Source organism: Urocitellus parryii, chromosome 11 (assembly GCF_045843805.1).
Source record: "Urocitellus parryii isolate mUroPar1 chromosome 11, mUroPar1.hap1, whole genome shotgun sequence".
In the NCBI taxonomy this organism is placed as follows: domain Eukaryota; kingdom Metazoa; phylum Chordata; class Mammalia; order Rodentia; family Sciuridae; genus Urocitellus; species Urocitellus parryii.
Window position 1 is genome coordinate 13,757,376 of NC_135541.1, and position 18,372 is coordinate 13,775,747.

The window sequence follows — 18,372 nt, forward strand, 5'->3', positions numbered from 1 at the left end:
CTGCTTCCCTTTATACCACCAATAAGTGCATGTGTATCTGCAGTACTTGGCCTCTGATAGGGTGTCTTGGGATATGTTCTGAAGTTGTATTTACTAAAGAAGCATTGGCATATTCAGCTCTAGTACTATCTCCTGTGTGTAGTAAGTGAAACTAATTCTGGAGCTGAATCTTTAAGTTGTGTTCTTTGCTTTGAGGAGAAGTAAACTTTTTTCATTATCAGTCTTTTGCTTGTTGTCTTCATGTTTAACTTTTTTAGATAGAAAGTTAAACAACTATTGAGTTGATGTTGAATTGTTGCAACTCCAGGTGCTAGAGCCCATTTCATACCCATTTTCTTACCAAAGGCGTTTAGAATCCATTTCCCCTCCCCAATTAACCCTTAGTAAATAAGACTGACAGCAAGAATTTAGTGATTAGAAATACCATGTACTTTGTTCCACTGACTTAACGAGAAGCAGCGTGTAAAGTTGAAATTTCCTGACCAGGATTTGGAAGATTATGATGTAATACTCTGGGCCTTGATTCCAGAAGAAGGAGTTCTCTGAATCTGGGTTTACTAGTTGGTGGTGAATTCATGAGTCACCAACTATTAGGCCTTTATGTCCAGATATTATCTTAATTTATGGAGTAAGGTCCCTGAGTTCTCCTCTTTCCTTCCACAGGGCAAGCAGGAGGACTTCAAGACGACAGTTCTGGAGGGTATGGAGACGGCCAAGCATCAGGTGAGGGTGGCACTAGATGCTTGCCACTTAGTAGCAAGAGCCGCCAAGTCAGGGATTGATGCTTGCAAGTGTTTTTGGCTGTGGTATCCACATTTTAGCCAGAGTGCAGGGGAAATGTGACCCACAGGACAGAGTAGTCTGATAGGAGAGAATGTGGCCAGAATCAAGGCAAGCAAAACCTGTTGAAGTCCTCAGGCCGGTCTCAGCCCTCCGCTCTTCTTCATGTTTTTGAGGAGATGGCGAGTACTTTTCTCATTAGCAGTCTTTGCAGTAAAAATAAACATGATGTAAAACACTTAGGAATCATGGGACCCTTAAAAAGAAGAGTAGCAGTATGCATAGAAATGCCACGGACTTGAAAGTTTAAAAAAAAAAAAAAAGAAGTATGCTAGGACTACTAGTCAGGCACACTATGTAGGCAAGTGACATATTTTTAGATAAGGTTGATACATGGTGTTGGGAACTATTTTTTTCTATTGATGTTATATAGTTAATTTACAGTTTATCTCAAGTGAAAATTATCTTTAAAAAAAAAAAGAGCACTTTTCAGAAATTTTTACTCCTAGAAAAAAGTAAAAAAAATTATAGGGGCCACCTTCTGAAACAGTTTGTGTTTGGATTTCATCCTTTGAAGGATGTTTTTGTGTGTTCCAGTTCTTCAAGCTGGTTTATATATACCATTTGATAGATTTGGAATAGGTATTACTTCATTGTTGGAGGTTGTCACTTTCTATTAAATCTACTTTAAAATTACTGTCTGTTGCAGTGTGCATATAGCAGGCCAGAAAGTATTTGTATCTTATTCTCTTGGATCAAAGGTAGTTCTGTGTTTATACAGTAGTTGGTAGTGAAAGAGATCCAGAATGTTAGAAGTCTACTTCTTTAAATGCTGTCCTAAGGACCAGAGATTGATACTCAGTACACGCTTTTCTTGGAGAAATTACAATTCTGATGTAGTACTGTTATCTATGACAGATGGATCAAGAACACTTAAATGGAACTGTTGAGGATCAGGGAAAGCTTTTAGAGCTTTAATCTCAAATAATTTGAATTTTGTTTTTTTTTTGTTTTGTTTTTATCAAAATATTTGCTTTTTTACTTAAGTAAACAATGTGGTTTGTTGCTGAAAGAAACTGGACTTTTATGTGAAATGGTGTTGCTTCTTACTGTTAGTAAAACATGACTTTTAAGGAATTTCCAGGAGTGGTGGTAACTGTTCGGAACCCTTCAGGCTCTTTCTTCAGGTCCTTGTCATGTTCTGAAGTTTGCTTTTTTGAGACAATCCATTAGTATTAAAAATGTGCATACAGGTGATCAGCTTTCTTCTCTTGATGAAGCTGGATGACCCCTCATGGGTATCTTGCAGCTAGGGGCTTGACTTCTTTAAAATCCACCTCAACTTGGTTGTGTACATCCCAATCTTGGCTCTAGAAGGGATCTTGGGGCCATCTTGTCTAGCATCCTGCCTTCACTAAACAGCATTCTATTCCTCTTATTTCATGGATTAGAACCTAAAATCCAAAGAGGTTTAGTGACTCAGCCAATGATGAAACAATAGTTGTAGAGGAGTGAGAGTCCAGGGATTCTTACCACTTGGTGCGTAGACCATTGCTTACACCACTAGGTTAATTTAAGATAGGCATTTACCCCAAAAATGCAAAATCTGAAGTATAGAAAAAATCATGATTCTCCATTTTTTCTTTTCTTTCTCCTACTATTCTTCTTATTTTATTTTATTTTTTAACAATTATAGGTCTTGTTATGGTGCATTTCTAGTTCACTAATTTTAAATAACCTTATTATGTGTCTCCTATTGGGATTCTGTTTTCATACTTCTCAGAAATCTAGTTGTAGCAAATTTATCTACTTTAGTTAAAAAGTCAAAGGCAAGTAATTTTTCATGGAGGTCTTCCCCCCTTCCATTACCTTACTCTAATCAAAATGCTACCTGTATCTTATCTGAATTGGGGAAATGATTTCATAGAATAGAGGGCCTATAATTTCACCTTCCCCTGCTTTCCTCCCTCTTCTTCCTCTCTAGTTGGCCTACCCAAAAAGGTCTAAGTTATTCGCCTAAATGTTTTCAGAGAGCGTGAGCGAGTCAAACTATTGAATAGAAAGGACAGTTCTGCCTTAGCATGATTACATTCTGGAGGTGATTCTGGAATTACTTGTGTGAAGTGATGAGCTGGAAGGAATTGAACAGAAGGGAAACTGATATGTAGTCAGCCTTGGAGCCTCTGAAAATTTTAGCATCTTTGAAACACTCTAAATTTCCAGAATATTAGATTTTGTTAAACGCATTTACACAGCAAAGCGCAAAACTGTTCCAGAGTAAATGTAAATGTAAATTTCTTCTGAATTATATGTACTATTGATACTTATTTAAACAATGAATATATTGTTAACATCAATTGTATTCTAAAAGGTTTTTTCAGTAAAGGAGATAACTTATGAGTTGGATTACCCAAAGTAGTCTACTACTACACTTTGGAAATATCCTACAAAAAAGGATGTTTTGATTTAATTCCAAATCAACTTTTTTTTTTTTTTTTTTTTTTTTTAATTTGAAAAAGGGGCCAAGCATAGCAGTGGTGCATGTCTATAATTCCAGCAGTTTGGGAGGCAAAGGCAGGAGAAATACAAGTTTGAGCCAATAGTCTGGACAGTTTAATAAGACCCTGTTTCAAAATAGAAAATAAAAAAGAGGACTGGGGATGTAGCTTAATGGTAGAGTGGGCTAGGTTTTAATCCCCAGTGCTGGGAAAAATAAAGAAAGATGGAAGAGAGTATTAGTTCAGGTATATGATAATTCACAGCTGGTAACTTCTTTAATTGCATTTGTTTAAACTTTTGATGTTTTAACTTAGAGAGTTACTTAGAAATTGACACATGAATGGCTTATGTAAGTAACATTTATAACATTGTAACAATTCTTGTTACATATTCTCAAAGTTAGGAAACTAGAGTGATTTTTGGTAAGGACATTTAAATGAGGAACCAAATATAATATGAAATCTAGTGGGCTTTTTTTTTTCCCACATGGCTATTCTGGCTTTCATGGAAAAATAGTTTTTGTAGTAGAATTTTCCTTGACCAACTACCTGTTAAACATATAGAAGATGATATGGCCAAGAAAAAAAAAACTCCTGTTTTTGGCAGGAAGAAGTGTAATTTAATAGGAATAAGTGATTTTCATGTTAATAGCATACACATAAAATGTATACCAATGTGTAACCTATTAAGAGATATTTGGTAACTGGGCACATTGGTGCATACCTGTATTCCCAGCTACTTGGGAGGCTGAAGCAGGAGGATCACAAGTTTAAGGTCAGCCTCAGCAACTTAATGAGACCCTGTCTCAAAATATAAAGGACTGGAGATACAGCTCAGCAGTTTCTCTGGCTGGGTTCAGTCCCCAGTGGGAATTTTTTTTTTCATAAAAAAGAGGTATTTGGTTCGATTATTCAGGATTATTGTGAGGTAATAGTGTTCCTTATAATGTGAGATGGTTTTGGTCTTAGATTTTTGTTTTTTGTTTAATTTGTTTTGGTTTGGAGATAGAGACTAGGGACATCAAAGCTGTATAGTTTTAGGACATTTCCCATTTTGGGGAACAACTCTTACCCCTGATAATGAGCATTTCTTCTTTTCTTGTCTTAATTTCGTGCTTTACCTGCAGCATTGTGGCTCTTCCTGATTGTTTCTTTTTTCCCTGACAGTCTTTAATTTTATGATATAATGAATTAAATTTAAGGATTGTTGACTTGATTTAATAATGCGAAACAGTGTTTATGCTCATTATCTATAGTGTATGAATAGCCTTTTCTCCTTGTCCCTAAGAACGGTGTTAATATGTAGCCCTGTTAGCATCATTTTTGCATAATCTCTTTATTAACCATTATTTTTTTCTAGGTAGTATTTGCCATTTGAGTGTCATTATGGAAACAGATCCCTCAATAACCTAATAGTTATCTGAGTTACATCTTCACCTGTCTTGTTCTATCTCCTAATTTTACTAATTCCTCTTGTGTTATGTAAAATGATTAAATACGGACATCTGGTCTCTGTTTTTTTACTTATATATAATTACTTCAACGGTATTGAATTTTGAAATTCTTTAAATTCTTTTTTTTTTTTTTTTTTAATGTTGGGGATTGAACCCAGGGCCTTGCTCATGCTAAGCATGCTATGTACTAGAGAGCTACACTCTCAGCCCTGTATTTTTATAAGCTAGTGATTATTACTTCTTTATAAGATGATCTTGGAAATGAGCATAATATTTGTAAATTAGATATTTCTAAAGATGTCCGTGTCCACCAGCTTATAAAAATATTTACTAACCAATTTAAAGAATTTCAAAACAAGATTTTACTTGTATATAGTGTATGTGTACACTAAATGTACTATGTAGCACATATGGTAATATACTTTTAATGTAGTGTATAGTAAAGCATCTTTAATGTTTTCTGCCAGCAAGAGTGAAGTCCTTGCATTATTCTGACTTATCACTGTAGTCTGCTTAATTTCTCTCACTCTTTGCCAAAATTGAATATTGAGCGCTGATGGATGCTGCTATTGATGGAATCATGTATTTAGCATCATCTTTCTGTTACATGCTATAACCCTAAAAGAAGGCATGCAATTGTGTTTTCAACTTCATAGCCTCTCACTTTCCTGTTAGTATATATTCCCTTTAATCTTATTCTTTTATTTATTTATCATTTGTTGTTGTTTGTATTTTGGATTTTTGTTTGTTTGGTACTAGGGATTGAATCCAGAGGGACTTTATCATTGAGCCACATCCTCAGCCCTTTTTATTATTTATTTTGAGACAGGGTCTTGCTTAAGTAGCTTAGGGCATTGCTAAGTTGCTGAAGCTGGCTTCAAACTTGCTGTCTTCCTGCCTCAGCCTCCCGAGTTGCTGGGATTATAGGAGTGCACCACCGTACCTGGCTGGTTCTTCACTTTTAGATTTTATTCTACACCACTAGTGATGCTAATTTTAGAACATCAGCCAGTATTATAAAGTTATTTTGTGGATGAAGAAAATATTCTAAATACCTTATGTATTATTTCACTCATTAATAAATGTTTACTTGGGCATGCTGAGTGGCTGATTTGTAAGGAAGTTTCAGCTTTTGAAACAAATTGAAAGTTGTTTTTTAAAGGAGGTGAGATCAGTCTGTGAATGAGGCAAAACGCCACAGAATTATTCAGGTATAAAAGGAGTTCACGATATCATCATCCGTGGTTTTGTACCTAATTGCACTTTTCCCAGCAGACCTTTGCTTTCTTTGCTAGGTGTGGAGGGTGCAGCTTTCCAGAGCAGACTTCCTCATGACCGGATGACCTCTCAGGAAGCAGCTTGTTTTCCAGACATCATCAGTGGGCCTCAGCAGACCCAGAAGGTTTTTCTGTTCATTAGAAATCGTACAGTAAGTTTCCATACTAGCCTTTTTCCAACTGGATTATGAAAACTACAAATGATTTTTGTAGAGAATATGGAGAAAAAAAAGGAAAGAATTTTAAAATGGTTTGTAATACTATTACTCCAGAGATAACCATTGTTAAAAAATTAGTGGCTTTTTGTTTGGGTATTTAAAAAAATATATATGAAATTTTTGTTTCTATAAATTGAGGTCCTATTTATATCCATTTTGGTGGATCCTTTTCATACCTCATAGTGTACATTAAGGTATCTTTTTTTAATATTTATTTTTTAGTTGTAGTTGGACACAATATCTTTATTTTTTCATGTGGTTTTGGGGATCTAACCCAGGGCCTCGCCCGAGTTAGGCGAGCGCTCTACCGCTGTACCACAACCCCAGCCCACATTAAGGTATATTTATTTAAATATTCAATCATTTTTCTTGTGTCTGATGCTGGGAATTGAACCCAGCACCTTGTGCATGTTAGGCAAGTGCTCTGCCACTGAGCTGTAAATCCAGCCCAAGAAAAAACTTCTTGAAACAGTCACTTTGTCTTTCCTTCTAAGATAAGTGAAACACTTATTGTGTTCTCATCACCTAGGTCAGCTTCCCCTGGCTGAATGATTAATGTCTATACAATGTCTGGTTGCCAGTTGGATTCTAATTTAATCATTAGACATTTAAATTTTCATTTTTGCCTTTCTGAAGAACCTCATACATCCTTTACTCTATCTGGGGCATTATTTCCGTATATTACAGATCTCAAAGAAAAACTAATTTGTCAAAGAGTGAATGCTTTTAAGTTTTGATACCTATTGCTAGATTGCTCCCAGAAGGGCTGAACCAGTCAACATCCCCAGTGCCCATCCTTGTTCTGTTTACTTTTCTCTCTCTTCTCTTCTTTCTTTTCTATTTTTGGTATCAGAGCATTATAGTCACACACAGTAGTTGAGTTCATTTCAACAAAATCCTACATTGATTGAACTTGATTTATTTCATTTTGGCCCTCGTTCCCTGCCCTCCTTTAATCCCATCCTCCTCCCCCTCTTTCCTCTATTCTACTGATCTTCCCTTTATTTATTTTTAATTGGCTTTGTACATATCCAAAATGTGGAATTCCCTGTGATATATTTTCATATGCACATAGTGTGGTTTTGTTAAATTCATCCTGCATTTCTTTCCCTTTCCCATCCTTCTTGATCCCTTCTTCTACTCCCTGATCTTCCCTATATCTTGATATCCATCCTTTCCCCTTTATTTTGTTCTAGCTTTCATATACAAGAGAACAATCAACCCTTGATTTTCTGAGTCTGGCTTATTTCACTTAGCATGATGTTCTCCAGTTCTCTTTTTTGGCAAATACCATGATTTCATTCTTTTATGACTAAGTAAGACTCCATTGTATATATGCCATGTTTTCTTAATCCATTCATCTATAGATGCTGCCCCTGTTTTTGTTATTAAAACAATGATAATCTATACTACTGTTTTTTATTTCTTGGATTAATGAGACTACTGCTTTTTTACATGAATTAGTATTTCTTCTTGAATTTTTCTTTCATGTCTCTTATTCATCAATTTTTAAAAAAATTTATTCATTAGTTATAGTTGGAGACAGTACTTTTATTACACTTTTTTTATTTTTATGTGGTACTGAGGAGTGAACCCAGGGTCTCGCACATGCGAGGTGAACACTCTACCGCTGATCCACAGCCCCAGCCCTCATCAAAAATTCTTTAGCCATAGAATTAGGGGGTGTAACTCAGTGGTAGAGTGCTTGGCTGGCATGAATAAAGCTCTGGGTTCAATTCCTGGTACTGCAAGAAACAAACAAACTTTAACTATAGAAGATAGGCAGCAAAGTGCTATTTAGAGCATATAGTTGTATCGAGGGTAATGTAAGGTGGAAATAGAGATTTCAGCTATTTTAGAGAAGTCATTTAGCATGTCTTTTAACCGTCTTTGATTAATTTTTCTATTAGATTGCAAAATCACTGCTAAATTTGGGTTAAATATCATATAGCTAGAGTGGTTGGTAGATATTACTGAGTTTTTGTAACAGAAAAGACAGGGTGATTTTTTTTGTTGTTGTTTTGTTTTGTTTAAGAGTGTGAAAAGTTCTTAAGTATGTACTTCTGAGGCTCCTTTGTCTTATAAATGAACCAACATTTGTGTGTCACTTATCAGTATTTGATCCAATTGGATTTTTAGATAAGTTTTCATGTTTTTGTTTCATCTGAAGAGTTTTCAATTTTTACTTGGGCCTGTGACTAAAAGTCATGCTTTGGGGAACAGTTGACCCAGGTTAAAGTTAAAGGAGGGGGGCGTATCATTTGTCAATTCTCCAATCTTTTTTTGGGGGGGGCGTTGATACCAGAGATTGAACTTGGGGGTACTCAACTACTGAGTCACAATAGCCCCAGCCCTATTTTGTATTTTATTTAGAGGCAGGGTGTCACTGAGTTGCTTAGTGCGTTGCTTTTGCTGAGGCTGGCTTTGAACTTGTGATCCTCCTGCCTCAGCCTCCCTAGACACCGGGATTACAGATGTGCACCACCGTGCCCGGCGCTAGTTCTCAAATCTTAAATGGCATATTTTGCCTCCTGATTTTAAAACTACCATTTAGGATTATTGAACTAGAACTGAGTTTTATTTTATAGGTTAGAAGTTTGTGTGAGAGTTTGGGAACTTAGGCCCAGTGTGTATGTGAGGAATTCCCTTAATGTGGCCACAGAGCAAAGTAGAATGTCTGTATGGATTTGGACATATCCCTTTGTAATTTAGTTTATTTACATCTAGCCAAATTAACTCCTCCTCGGTTGAAACCTTGTATATAGAATAGTATTTTTTTTTTTTTTTTTTTTTTAGAATTTTAGTATTTATTTTTTTTAGTTTTCGGCGGACACAACATCTTTGTGTATATGTGGTGCTGAGGATCAGACCCCGGCCGCATGCATGCCAGGCGAGCGCACTACCGCTTGAGCCACATCCCCAGCCCCCTAGAATAGTATTTATTGACTTTTAGCTAAGACTTTCATACAGTGGTGTTTAGTTTGTTTTGTATTTTGCAAATACACACACACATATATATATTACTCTAAAGAGAATTCCTGTTTAAACCCTTTAACTATACCATAATTTTTTCATTTCTCCTCTTACTGTTTTGTCAGCAGTATTTGAAATAATAGACTGCTCCTTTTTCCCTTAACACACTACTCCTTTGGCTTCTGTAACACAGATTTTGGTTTGTCTCCTGCCTCCATAGTTGTCATCTCTGATGTATTTTTTTCTAGGTGTATCCTTAAAACCAGCCATTATGTGAGCTGCTTGGGACTTCTCTGAGATTCTCTCCTTCTTTTTTTTTTTTTTCCTCTTTTTTTTTCTTAAAGCTCTCTTCTGCATGTTTGGCTTCATACCTCCTCTGAGCTGCCTATTTTATACCTCCTCTTGTTTGCCCTACTACCAGACTCATTTCCTGATTTCTTCTTTCAGTGAATAGCACACCAACTCATTTAGTTTTATAGATCAAAAGCAGAAGTTATCCTTCACCCCTCTCTCCCCTACTTCTGCAAAAAAAAAATTTATTATTATAAAGTTTTAGGGATTTCATCTACTCAGTATTTCTGGAATCAAGTAAATAAATAAGGTTTAAATCCTATTTTCTTCTTACTGCTGTATGACTTTGGTAAGTTACTAGTATTGTTCCTTTTTAGGCTAAATTTCCCCAGCTTCTTTAATAATTCACTCATTTGGCATGGTTTTGTGTTTTATCAATTTCTTTCTCAGGAATAAAACTTCATTGTTTGAAAATAAAGTCTGTGTTTGAGGTCTTAAAGATGATTTTGTAGATGGTCAAGTGGCATAATACAGTTTATATCATTTATAATACAGCTTATATAATACAGTTTATATCATTTAAATATAGTTGCAGTTGTGGTTGGATAATCCAAAGATTCAGCTGACATTTGAGGCTACACTGCAACAGTTGGAAGCACCTTATAACAGTAAGTAGCATGCTCACTAGGACTAATTTTGGGACCTTATTGCTAAAATTAATGCTTCCTTCTGGAGCTTCTTGGTTCCTTGCTAATTTTTTCATTCATATTTTATTTCATCTTGTGCTGTACAACAGTGAACCTTATATAAAACCTGTTTTCTGTGCAGTTTTTATTTATTTTTTTTTGGTACTGGGGATTGAACCCAGAGATGCTTCACCACTGAGCTACATCCGCATGCCTTTCTTTTATTTTGTTTTGAGACAGGGTCTTGCTAAGTTGCTGTGGCTGGACTCAAACTTGGCGATCTTCCTGCCTCAGCCTCCTGGGTTGCTGGGATTACAGGTGTGCACCACTGTGCCCAGCTTCTTTTCTGTTTTTGTTTTCCTGATCTTTAAGTTGTGTCAACAAATGAGTTCAAGAGATTTTAAAATAATTTTTCTAGACTGTTACCCAGCTTTGACCTATGGTCTCTCTTGGCTCTTGATTAGCTGGTCTGGTTTTCTTTTCTCATTTGTCACTAACAAAGTCTTATGAAAATTTTACCAAAGTAAACGGAGCATTACAACTATTTTCAAAGATTTGTTCCATAATGGAATGTCATTTTTAAAAATTACAAATTATATGATATACATTTTGGACTCCTCATAGACTAAAAGCTCTGAAGAATCACTTTTCCACTTAAGGAGTCACATGACTTGAAATTTATGGGAAAAGTGTATTCAGTGATTTCATGATGGAGAAATAGAGGTGTTAGAAGAGGTTTCTGTTTAAACTGCTTCAAACATAAACATGTTTTTAAATTTATTTATGTAGGTGATACTGTGCTTGTCCACCGAGTTCACAGTTATTTAGAGCGTCATGGTCTTATCAACTTTGGCATCTATAAGAGGATAAAACCACTACCAAGTAAGGACTTACCCAGCCAATGTATTTTAGTTATAAATAATTTTTAGCTATAAATCTAGGACCACCTTTTATATCTATGATATTGTTAGTATTTAATTTTGATTTGTAAATCTATATTTGTCAAAATAGTCTGAAGTTTTTTTTATAAATAACATTTTAAAAATTTTAAATATACATTTCCTTAAGTTCTAGTTTGATAGGTACTTAGAAAAAAATAGGATTTCTAAGTTAAAAAAATAGAATTAATAAAATAAGTGTTATAAAAAAATGAAAGAAGTTAGTTATGCAAGCAGGAGGCTTGAGATTCTTTTCCTCTCATTTGCTTTTAAAACAAATATACAGTTTGTCCCTTTCACAGTGTTTGGACATTGTCTGCCAGGAATTCAGGAGACAGGGATATTTTGAGAATTAATGCTTTTTAAAAATGGGGAGGGGATTTTGGGGATTGAACCCAGGGGTGGGCAGAGTGTTTTACCACTGAGCCACATCCCAGCCCTTTTTAATTTCAATTTTTTAAAATTATTTTTTAGTTGTAGTTGGACACAGTATCTTTATTTTTTTGTTTATTTATTTTTAATGTGGTGCTGAGGATTGAACCCATGGCCTCATGCATGTTGGGCGAGGACTCCACCACGGAGCCACAGCCTCAGCCCTTAATTTCAATCTTGAAACAGGGCTTTGCTAAGTTGCTGAGGGCCTCACTAAATTACTGAGGTTGGCTTTCAACTTGCAATCCTCCTGCCTCAAGTTGTTGGGATTACCATTGTGTGCCACTGCTCCCAACTATTGCATTTATTTATTTAATTGTTGTTTTGGTACCAGGGATTGAATCCAGGGGCATAACCATTGAGCCACATCCCCAGCCCATTTGGAGTCAGGGTCTCACTGAGTAGTTGCTTAGGGCCTTGCTAAGTTGCTGAGGCTGGCTTTGAACTCATGATCCTCCTGTCTCAGCTTCCTGAGACGCTGGGATTACAGGTGTGCACCACTGTGCCTGGCCTGATTTTCCATGCTTTAATTATTCTTCCAAAAGGAATACTAACTTAAGACAAAAAATTGAGCTGAATGTAAATAGCTCACACCCAAAATTGTCTTCATACAATTATGAAGTAATGAAACCAGTCGTTCATAGCATATCCAGGATATAGTCTGAAACATGGGATTAAAATAATGAGAAAGTAAATCTCAAGAGAAGGAATTTGATTTATTAATGTTCAACATTGAATTAGTGTTTTATAAACTTCAGATATTTGTCAACTTTATTTTCAGATAGTTTCCATATTTTGAGAATAATTGATGTACTTTTAAGACATTGTGATATGTTAAGAATCCAGAGATTTTCATGAGGAAAAAAAACTATGTACCCAAACTAATTACAACAAAACATTTTAATTTTTGTTGTTCTTTTTGCTTTTAGCGAAAAAGACAGGAAAGGTAATTATTATAGGCTCTGGAGTCTCAGGCTTGGCAGCAGCTCGACAACTACAAAGTTTTGGAATGGATGTCACACTTTTGGAAGCCAGGGTAAGAATTTTATTTTGGTTGTAGAAGTCTGGTCTAATGGAAATATGTTACAAATCAAGGAATAGTGCACCTTGAACTTAGCCAAGTTGATTTAATTGTATTTGTACAGTATTTTGGGTACTCCTACTTATAGTTGATAAAACTTCTTTTTTATTGAAGTGCTAGGGATCAAATCCAGGGCCTTCATGTGTTTGGTAAGTACTCTATCACTGAGCTACACTCCCAACCTTTAGATAAAGAATTTGTGACAATAGCCAGGCATGGTGATGGACATCTATAATCCCAGCAGCTTGGGAGGCCAAGGCAGGCAGACCGTGAGTTCAAAGCCAGCCTCAACAACATAGCAAGGCAATGTTCACTAAGCAATTTAGTGAAACCCTGTCTCAAAATAAAACATAAAAATGGCTTGGGTTGTGGCTCAGTGGTTAAGTGTCCCTCAGTTCAATCCCCAGTACGGGGGCGGGGGAGAATAGAATTTCTGACAATAAAGCTTTGGAAAGTTCTAATGAATAAAGTTTGTAGGGGATGGATATTTTCAGATCCTTATTTATTGCAATTAACTCAAATTTGGGGCATTCATGGTCTTTACCTTTTGTAGGAGGCAGTTACTTTCAGTGGTGAATTGTATTCCCTGTTTGAAAGTCAAAGAAAAGGAGTTGTTTCTTAGGTGGGAGCCATCTTTTAGGGCATGATAAAGCCAAGATATCCTCTTTTTTTTTTTTAACTTATATTTTTAGTTGTATTTAGAACACAGCACTTTTATTTATTTATTTTTATGTGGTGCTGAGTATAGAACCCAGTGCCCCACTTGTGTTAGGCAAGTGCTCTACCGCTGAGCCATAACCCCCAAGATATCCTCTTAATTATTAGCCCTGGAGAAGTAGAAGCTGAAGGAGGAAAGGGTTGATGGCACACAGCGGGGAAAGAGCATCACATTAGGATGCTACTATGGAAATTATTTTCATGAATAATTTTTGAAATTTGATTATTTTCCAGTGACTTAAAGGCTCCCTGAGCCCCCATCGTTTTAAAAAACATACTTCTCAGGTAACCTAAATAATGGAGTGGGGAAATTAAAATTAAATATTTCAATATAGTCTTTTATTAAAAGTAATACTTTATTTATTAATTCAGATAACATTTGTTTAATAAGTAATAATAGGATTGTTGTAAATCCTCACCCATGTGGAGTTTATAGTTAGTTTATAGTTAGGCTTGTCTTTGGGGTTTTTTTGTTTGCTTATCTGGAGTTTATAGAATATGCTCCTCGTATTATATACAATTAATAAATTATCACTCCAGCTCAGTAAAGTTTTTCCATAATTGAGATTCGCTAGTCAGCAAAGGTACCTAAGCCTATTTAGTGATGAATGTTATTATCAGCAGCTTATGTTCAGTAGACTTTGCCCTTGGGTTATGCTGGAGAACAATTTGTCAGAGAAATATTTATCAAATTGTTCACAGCTGGGGCTGGAGTTAATAGCTCAGTGGTAGAGCTCTTGCCTAGCATATGTGAGGCACTGGGTTTCATCCTCAGCACAAGATAAAAATAAATAAAGTAGGGGCCGGGGTCGTGGCTCAGTGGTAGAGCAATTGCCTAGTATGTGTGAGCCTCTGGGTTCAAGTCTCATCCCTACATATAAATAAAATAAAGGTCCATACAACTAAAATAAATATGTATATGTTTATAAATAAATAAAGGTTATTTATAAATAAATATATATATATATATATAAAAAAAAACTTAAAAAAATTCTTTAAAAAATATTTATTTTTTAAGTGTAGGTGGACACAACATAGTGCCTTTATTTTTATGTGTTGCTGAGGATCTAACCCGGGTCACACCCGTGCTAGGCGAGTGCTCTACCACTTGGCCATAATCCCAGCCCCTGTAACTTAAAATTTTTTTTAAATTATTCATAGCTAAGCTGGACATGGTGATGCAATGCCTTATATAGTCCCAGCTATTTGGAAGGCTAAGGTGGAAGGATCACTTGAACCCATAAATTCAAGATGAGCCTGAGCGATATAGCAAGACCCATCTGAGGAGGGAAAAAAGTTTCACAGCTGACTGTAGGGATTGGGGGGCGGGGCAAGAATGAAATTACAGTGGTAGAAAATTGATATTTAAAAGTGTTGGCGTCTGTGAACATACATTTTTCTCTGGGTGGCCCCTGCACATCCTTGCACATCTGTATGTGAAGAGGTATTATAGACAGCTGGTTAGAAAGATAATAGAATCAGTGACTATATATGTCTTCTGGCAGTCAAATTGTTTTGTATCACATCATTTAATCCTATACTTCTTGCATGTTATGTTACCTTTACTTTAACTTTGAATTAAACTTCATTTGTTCTTTGTGCCTGCTTTATTGATTGTACTCCATGTAAATTTTAAATCACTCTTTCTTTTTAAATTATGGAAATCAATCCCTGTGTGCCAGGTTATTGTGGTTAAAACAGAACTGATGATTTTGGCCATTTAATTTCTGAAAAAACAGGATCGTGTGGGTGGACGAGTTGCTACATTTCGCAAAGGAAACTATGTAGCTGATCTTGGAGCAATGGTGGTAACAGGTCTTGGTAAGTCATTTGTGGTTTTATGCTATAATATGCAGTCTGAAACTAATAAGATTGTTAGGCTTACATTTTAAAGTCATAGGTGCAATTTAAAATATTTTGGTTTGGGTACTATTTGTCAATTTTTTTTTTTAACCAGTAACAAAATGTTACTGACTGGGTGAGTTATAAATAAAAATTAATTTTGGCCCACAGTTCTGGTCCAAGGCCAAGATATCATATCTGGTGATAGCCTTCTTGCTGAGTCCTGAAGTGGTGCAGATCATCATCGCATAGCAAGAGACTTGGAATGCCAGTGTTGTGTCTGTGTCTCTGCTAGTATCCTTATGAAGCCACCAATGAAATAATCATGAGACTTCACCCTAATGACCTTCTCCAATCCTGAATACCTCTAAAAGGCCCCACCTCTAAACACTATGATGGGTTAAGGTTCTACTCCCTTATTATTTCACAGTGGGATTTAAATGCCAGCATGAATTTTGAGGGAACAAACCATATTCAAAACCTAGCAGGTCTGTTTTTCTTTTGTTAGTGAGAGGTGAATTACCAAGGTCTTTCTGAAGGGATATATCAATATGTACAAACAAAATTTAAATGAATCAAATCTTTTGACCTAGGATATCTTTTTCTAGTTCTAGGAAATTATCTGAAACAAAATAAACAAAATAAAAAAGAAAAGAGTCATGGTCAATTTTGTGTTTGGGGTTTTTAGTACTAGGGAATTTTTGTTTTTGTTTTTGTTCCTAGGGATTAAACCCAGGGGCACTTAACCTTTGAGCTAAGCCCTCCCCGCCCTATATATATTAGTTGTCAATATATATAGTCAATATATATTAGTATGTATATATATATATATATTTATTTATTTATTTATTTATTTATTTATATGTGGTGCTGAGAATCGAACCCAGTGCCTCACACATGCCAGGCAAGTACTCTACCACTGAGCCACAACCCCAGCCCCAGTCCCCCCCCTTTTAATTGTTATTTTTTAGACACAGTCTCACTAAGTTGCTGAGGATAGCTTTGAACTTGTGATCTTCTTGCCTTAACCTCTCGAATTGCTGGGATTATAGGCATGTACCACCACACCTGGCTGAAGCATTTTTAATATGGCTTTTTTTTCTTTGTTTTTAAATTGTAGTTGGACACAATGCCTTTATTTTATTTATTTTATGTGGTATTGAGGATCGAACCCAGCGCCTCGCACATGATAGGCAGGTGCTCTACTGCCCATGGCATTATTTTAATAGCAGAACATTAGTAACCACAGATTAGAAGATTAAATTATTATACAATGTGCTGGGTTTGGTAGTGCATGCCTACAATCACAACTACTTAGAAAGCAGAGGCAGGAGGATTGCAAGTTTGAGGCCAGACTCGGGCCACTTAGCAAGATCCTATCTCAAAATAAAAAATAGAAAGGCATGGGATTGTAGCTCAGTGATAGAGCACCCTTGGGTTCAATCTCCAAGACCATGCCAAAAAATAAAAAATAAATAATAAGTATATACACACACATAATTCTCACTATACACACACACACACACACACACACCCCGGTAAGAAGTACATAGCCACTAAAAATTATGTAGGTCCGTAGTAACATAAAATATTCATGGTATATTGCTAAGTTAAAAAAAAGATCACAAAAACAATGTATTACCCTTTATGTGGGAGATAATTTTATGTACCTAAAATCTAGAAGGGTGGAATGATGGATAATTTTTTTGCTTATTTTACATATTTTTAATTTGACTGTTTTTTTAGAATATGTAATTTTTACATACTGTAAGTTTTGAGCGTTTTTGAACAAAAATATTTTCACTTTGAGGTTTTCCCCCTCTTCTCACAGCTATGCTGAATTTAATTGTTTGAGTTTTTTTCTAGGAGGAAATCCCATGGCTGTGGTCAGCAAACAAGTAAATATGGAACTGGCCAAGATCAAGCAAAAGTGCCCACTTTATGAAGCCAATGGACAAGCTGTAAGTTGAGGACAAACAGAACTTTCAGAATTTCTTTGATTTAGTTGAAAACTTGGGTAATGTGTGAATATACATACAAATGATGTAAACTGAGAAATAATGACATTTTTTGGTTGTTTTCTAACTGTGCTATATATAGGAAGGGGTTATTATAAATGTACAAATTGACGTGTCTGTTTAGACATTTATTAACTCTGAATGAAGAAGGCTAGTAGCTAGCTAGCTAATCTTTTTTTTATTTGGCTGTGCCCACTTATTCCAAGAGACCTATGGAATTGAAATCTGATTCTTCATTTCTTTTATTGTGCCTTCCATTGTGTGCTTTGGCTTCGTGTGCTTTTTATGACTTCAGTTTTGTGTTTATAGGCTCAAGCTTTTGATGGGCTAATAGCCAAATGGTGGTACTTATTCAAATATATTTCAAGTATTTGTTGACCAGAAGCATAGGAGCTTCATATTTTTAATAAGACAGTAGTATGAAACTGATAATTGGTTGGGTGAATGAGAACGAACAATTTGACTACTATAAGGTAGGCTTAGGCTGAGTCAGTTCTGAATTTTTAGGGTTGAATAAAATTCCAAAGTTTGCATTAACAGAAATGTTATCAACTCCCCTGTCAGGGTGAGAGTCCAGACCTCATGGGATGTAAGCACCCTTTTTTTCAATGCTGGAGATCAAATTCATGCTAGGCAAGTACTCTGCCACTGAGCTATACTCCCATGATATAAGCATTTTACTATCTTTATATTCTGAACAAGGGAAGATTTGCTGTGTGTATGTTGGCTTCCCTGTTGTTACTAAAACTGGGATGATCCCAACTCTTGAATTTTGGGTCTCTAGGGACATCCTCACTTATTCCTATCCACATTTAGGCTTTATGGTGTTCATATCAGAAAAGGACATACTTTCAAGGAATATACCATCCTGGTCCAGATTTCTTCCAGGGTTTAAGGCACCTGGCAGAATAAAGTAAGGATTAAGTAGAGGTTAATTAAAAATTTCAATAAATTTCTGTTATTCTACAGAGATCTGAAAAAGGCATAGATACAAATAAGTTCCTGCCATAGTACTTGTGCACAAGTAACACAAATAATCCTTTTCCCCCCCAATTTTTGATTATGGCAAATTTTAAATATGCACAAAAGTAGAGGGAATACCATAACGAACCCTGTTTTCCAGTCTTGTTTTATATATCCTCTTCTTGCTGTGTGTGTGTGTGTGTG

The 18,372-nt window shown here is 35.7% G+C and overlaps 1 protein-coding gene across 2 annotated transcripts in view; it reads left to right on the forward strand.

The window, feature by feature from the left end:
- Window positions 1-18,372, forward strand: part of Kdm1a (lysine demethylase 1A) — a 63,660-nt gene that overhangs the window by 24,552 nt on the left and 20,736 nt on the right. The window contains exons 3-9 of one of the 2 annotated variants that reach the window (XM_026403609.2): window positions 664-723; window positions 6,028-6,161; window positions 10,081-10,159; window positions 10,967-11,059; window positions 12,477-12,583; window positions 15,085-15,166; window positions 17,054-17,148. In XM_026403609.2, the coding sequence (XP_026259394.1) occupies window positions 664-723; window positions 6,028-6,161; window positions 10,081-10,159; window positions 10,967-11,059; window positions 12,477-12,583; window positions 15,085-15,166; window positions 17,054-17,148 (650 nt within the window). The remainder of the gene's footprint in view (window positions 1-663; window positions 724-6,027; window positions 6,162-10,080; window positions 10,160-10,966; window positions 11,060-12,476; window positions 12,584-15,084; window positions 15,167-17,053; window positions 17,149-18,372) is intronic. The other variant, XM_026403610.2, reaches the window with a different exon arrangement.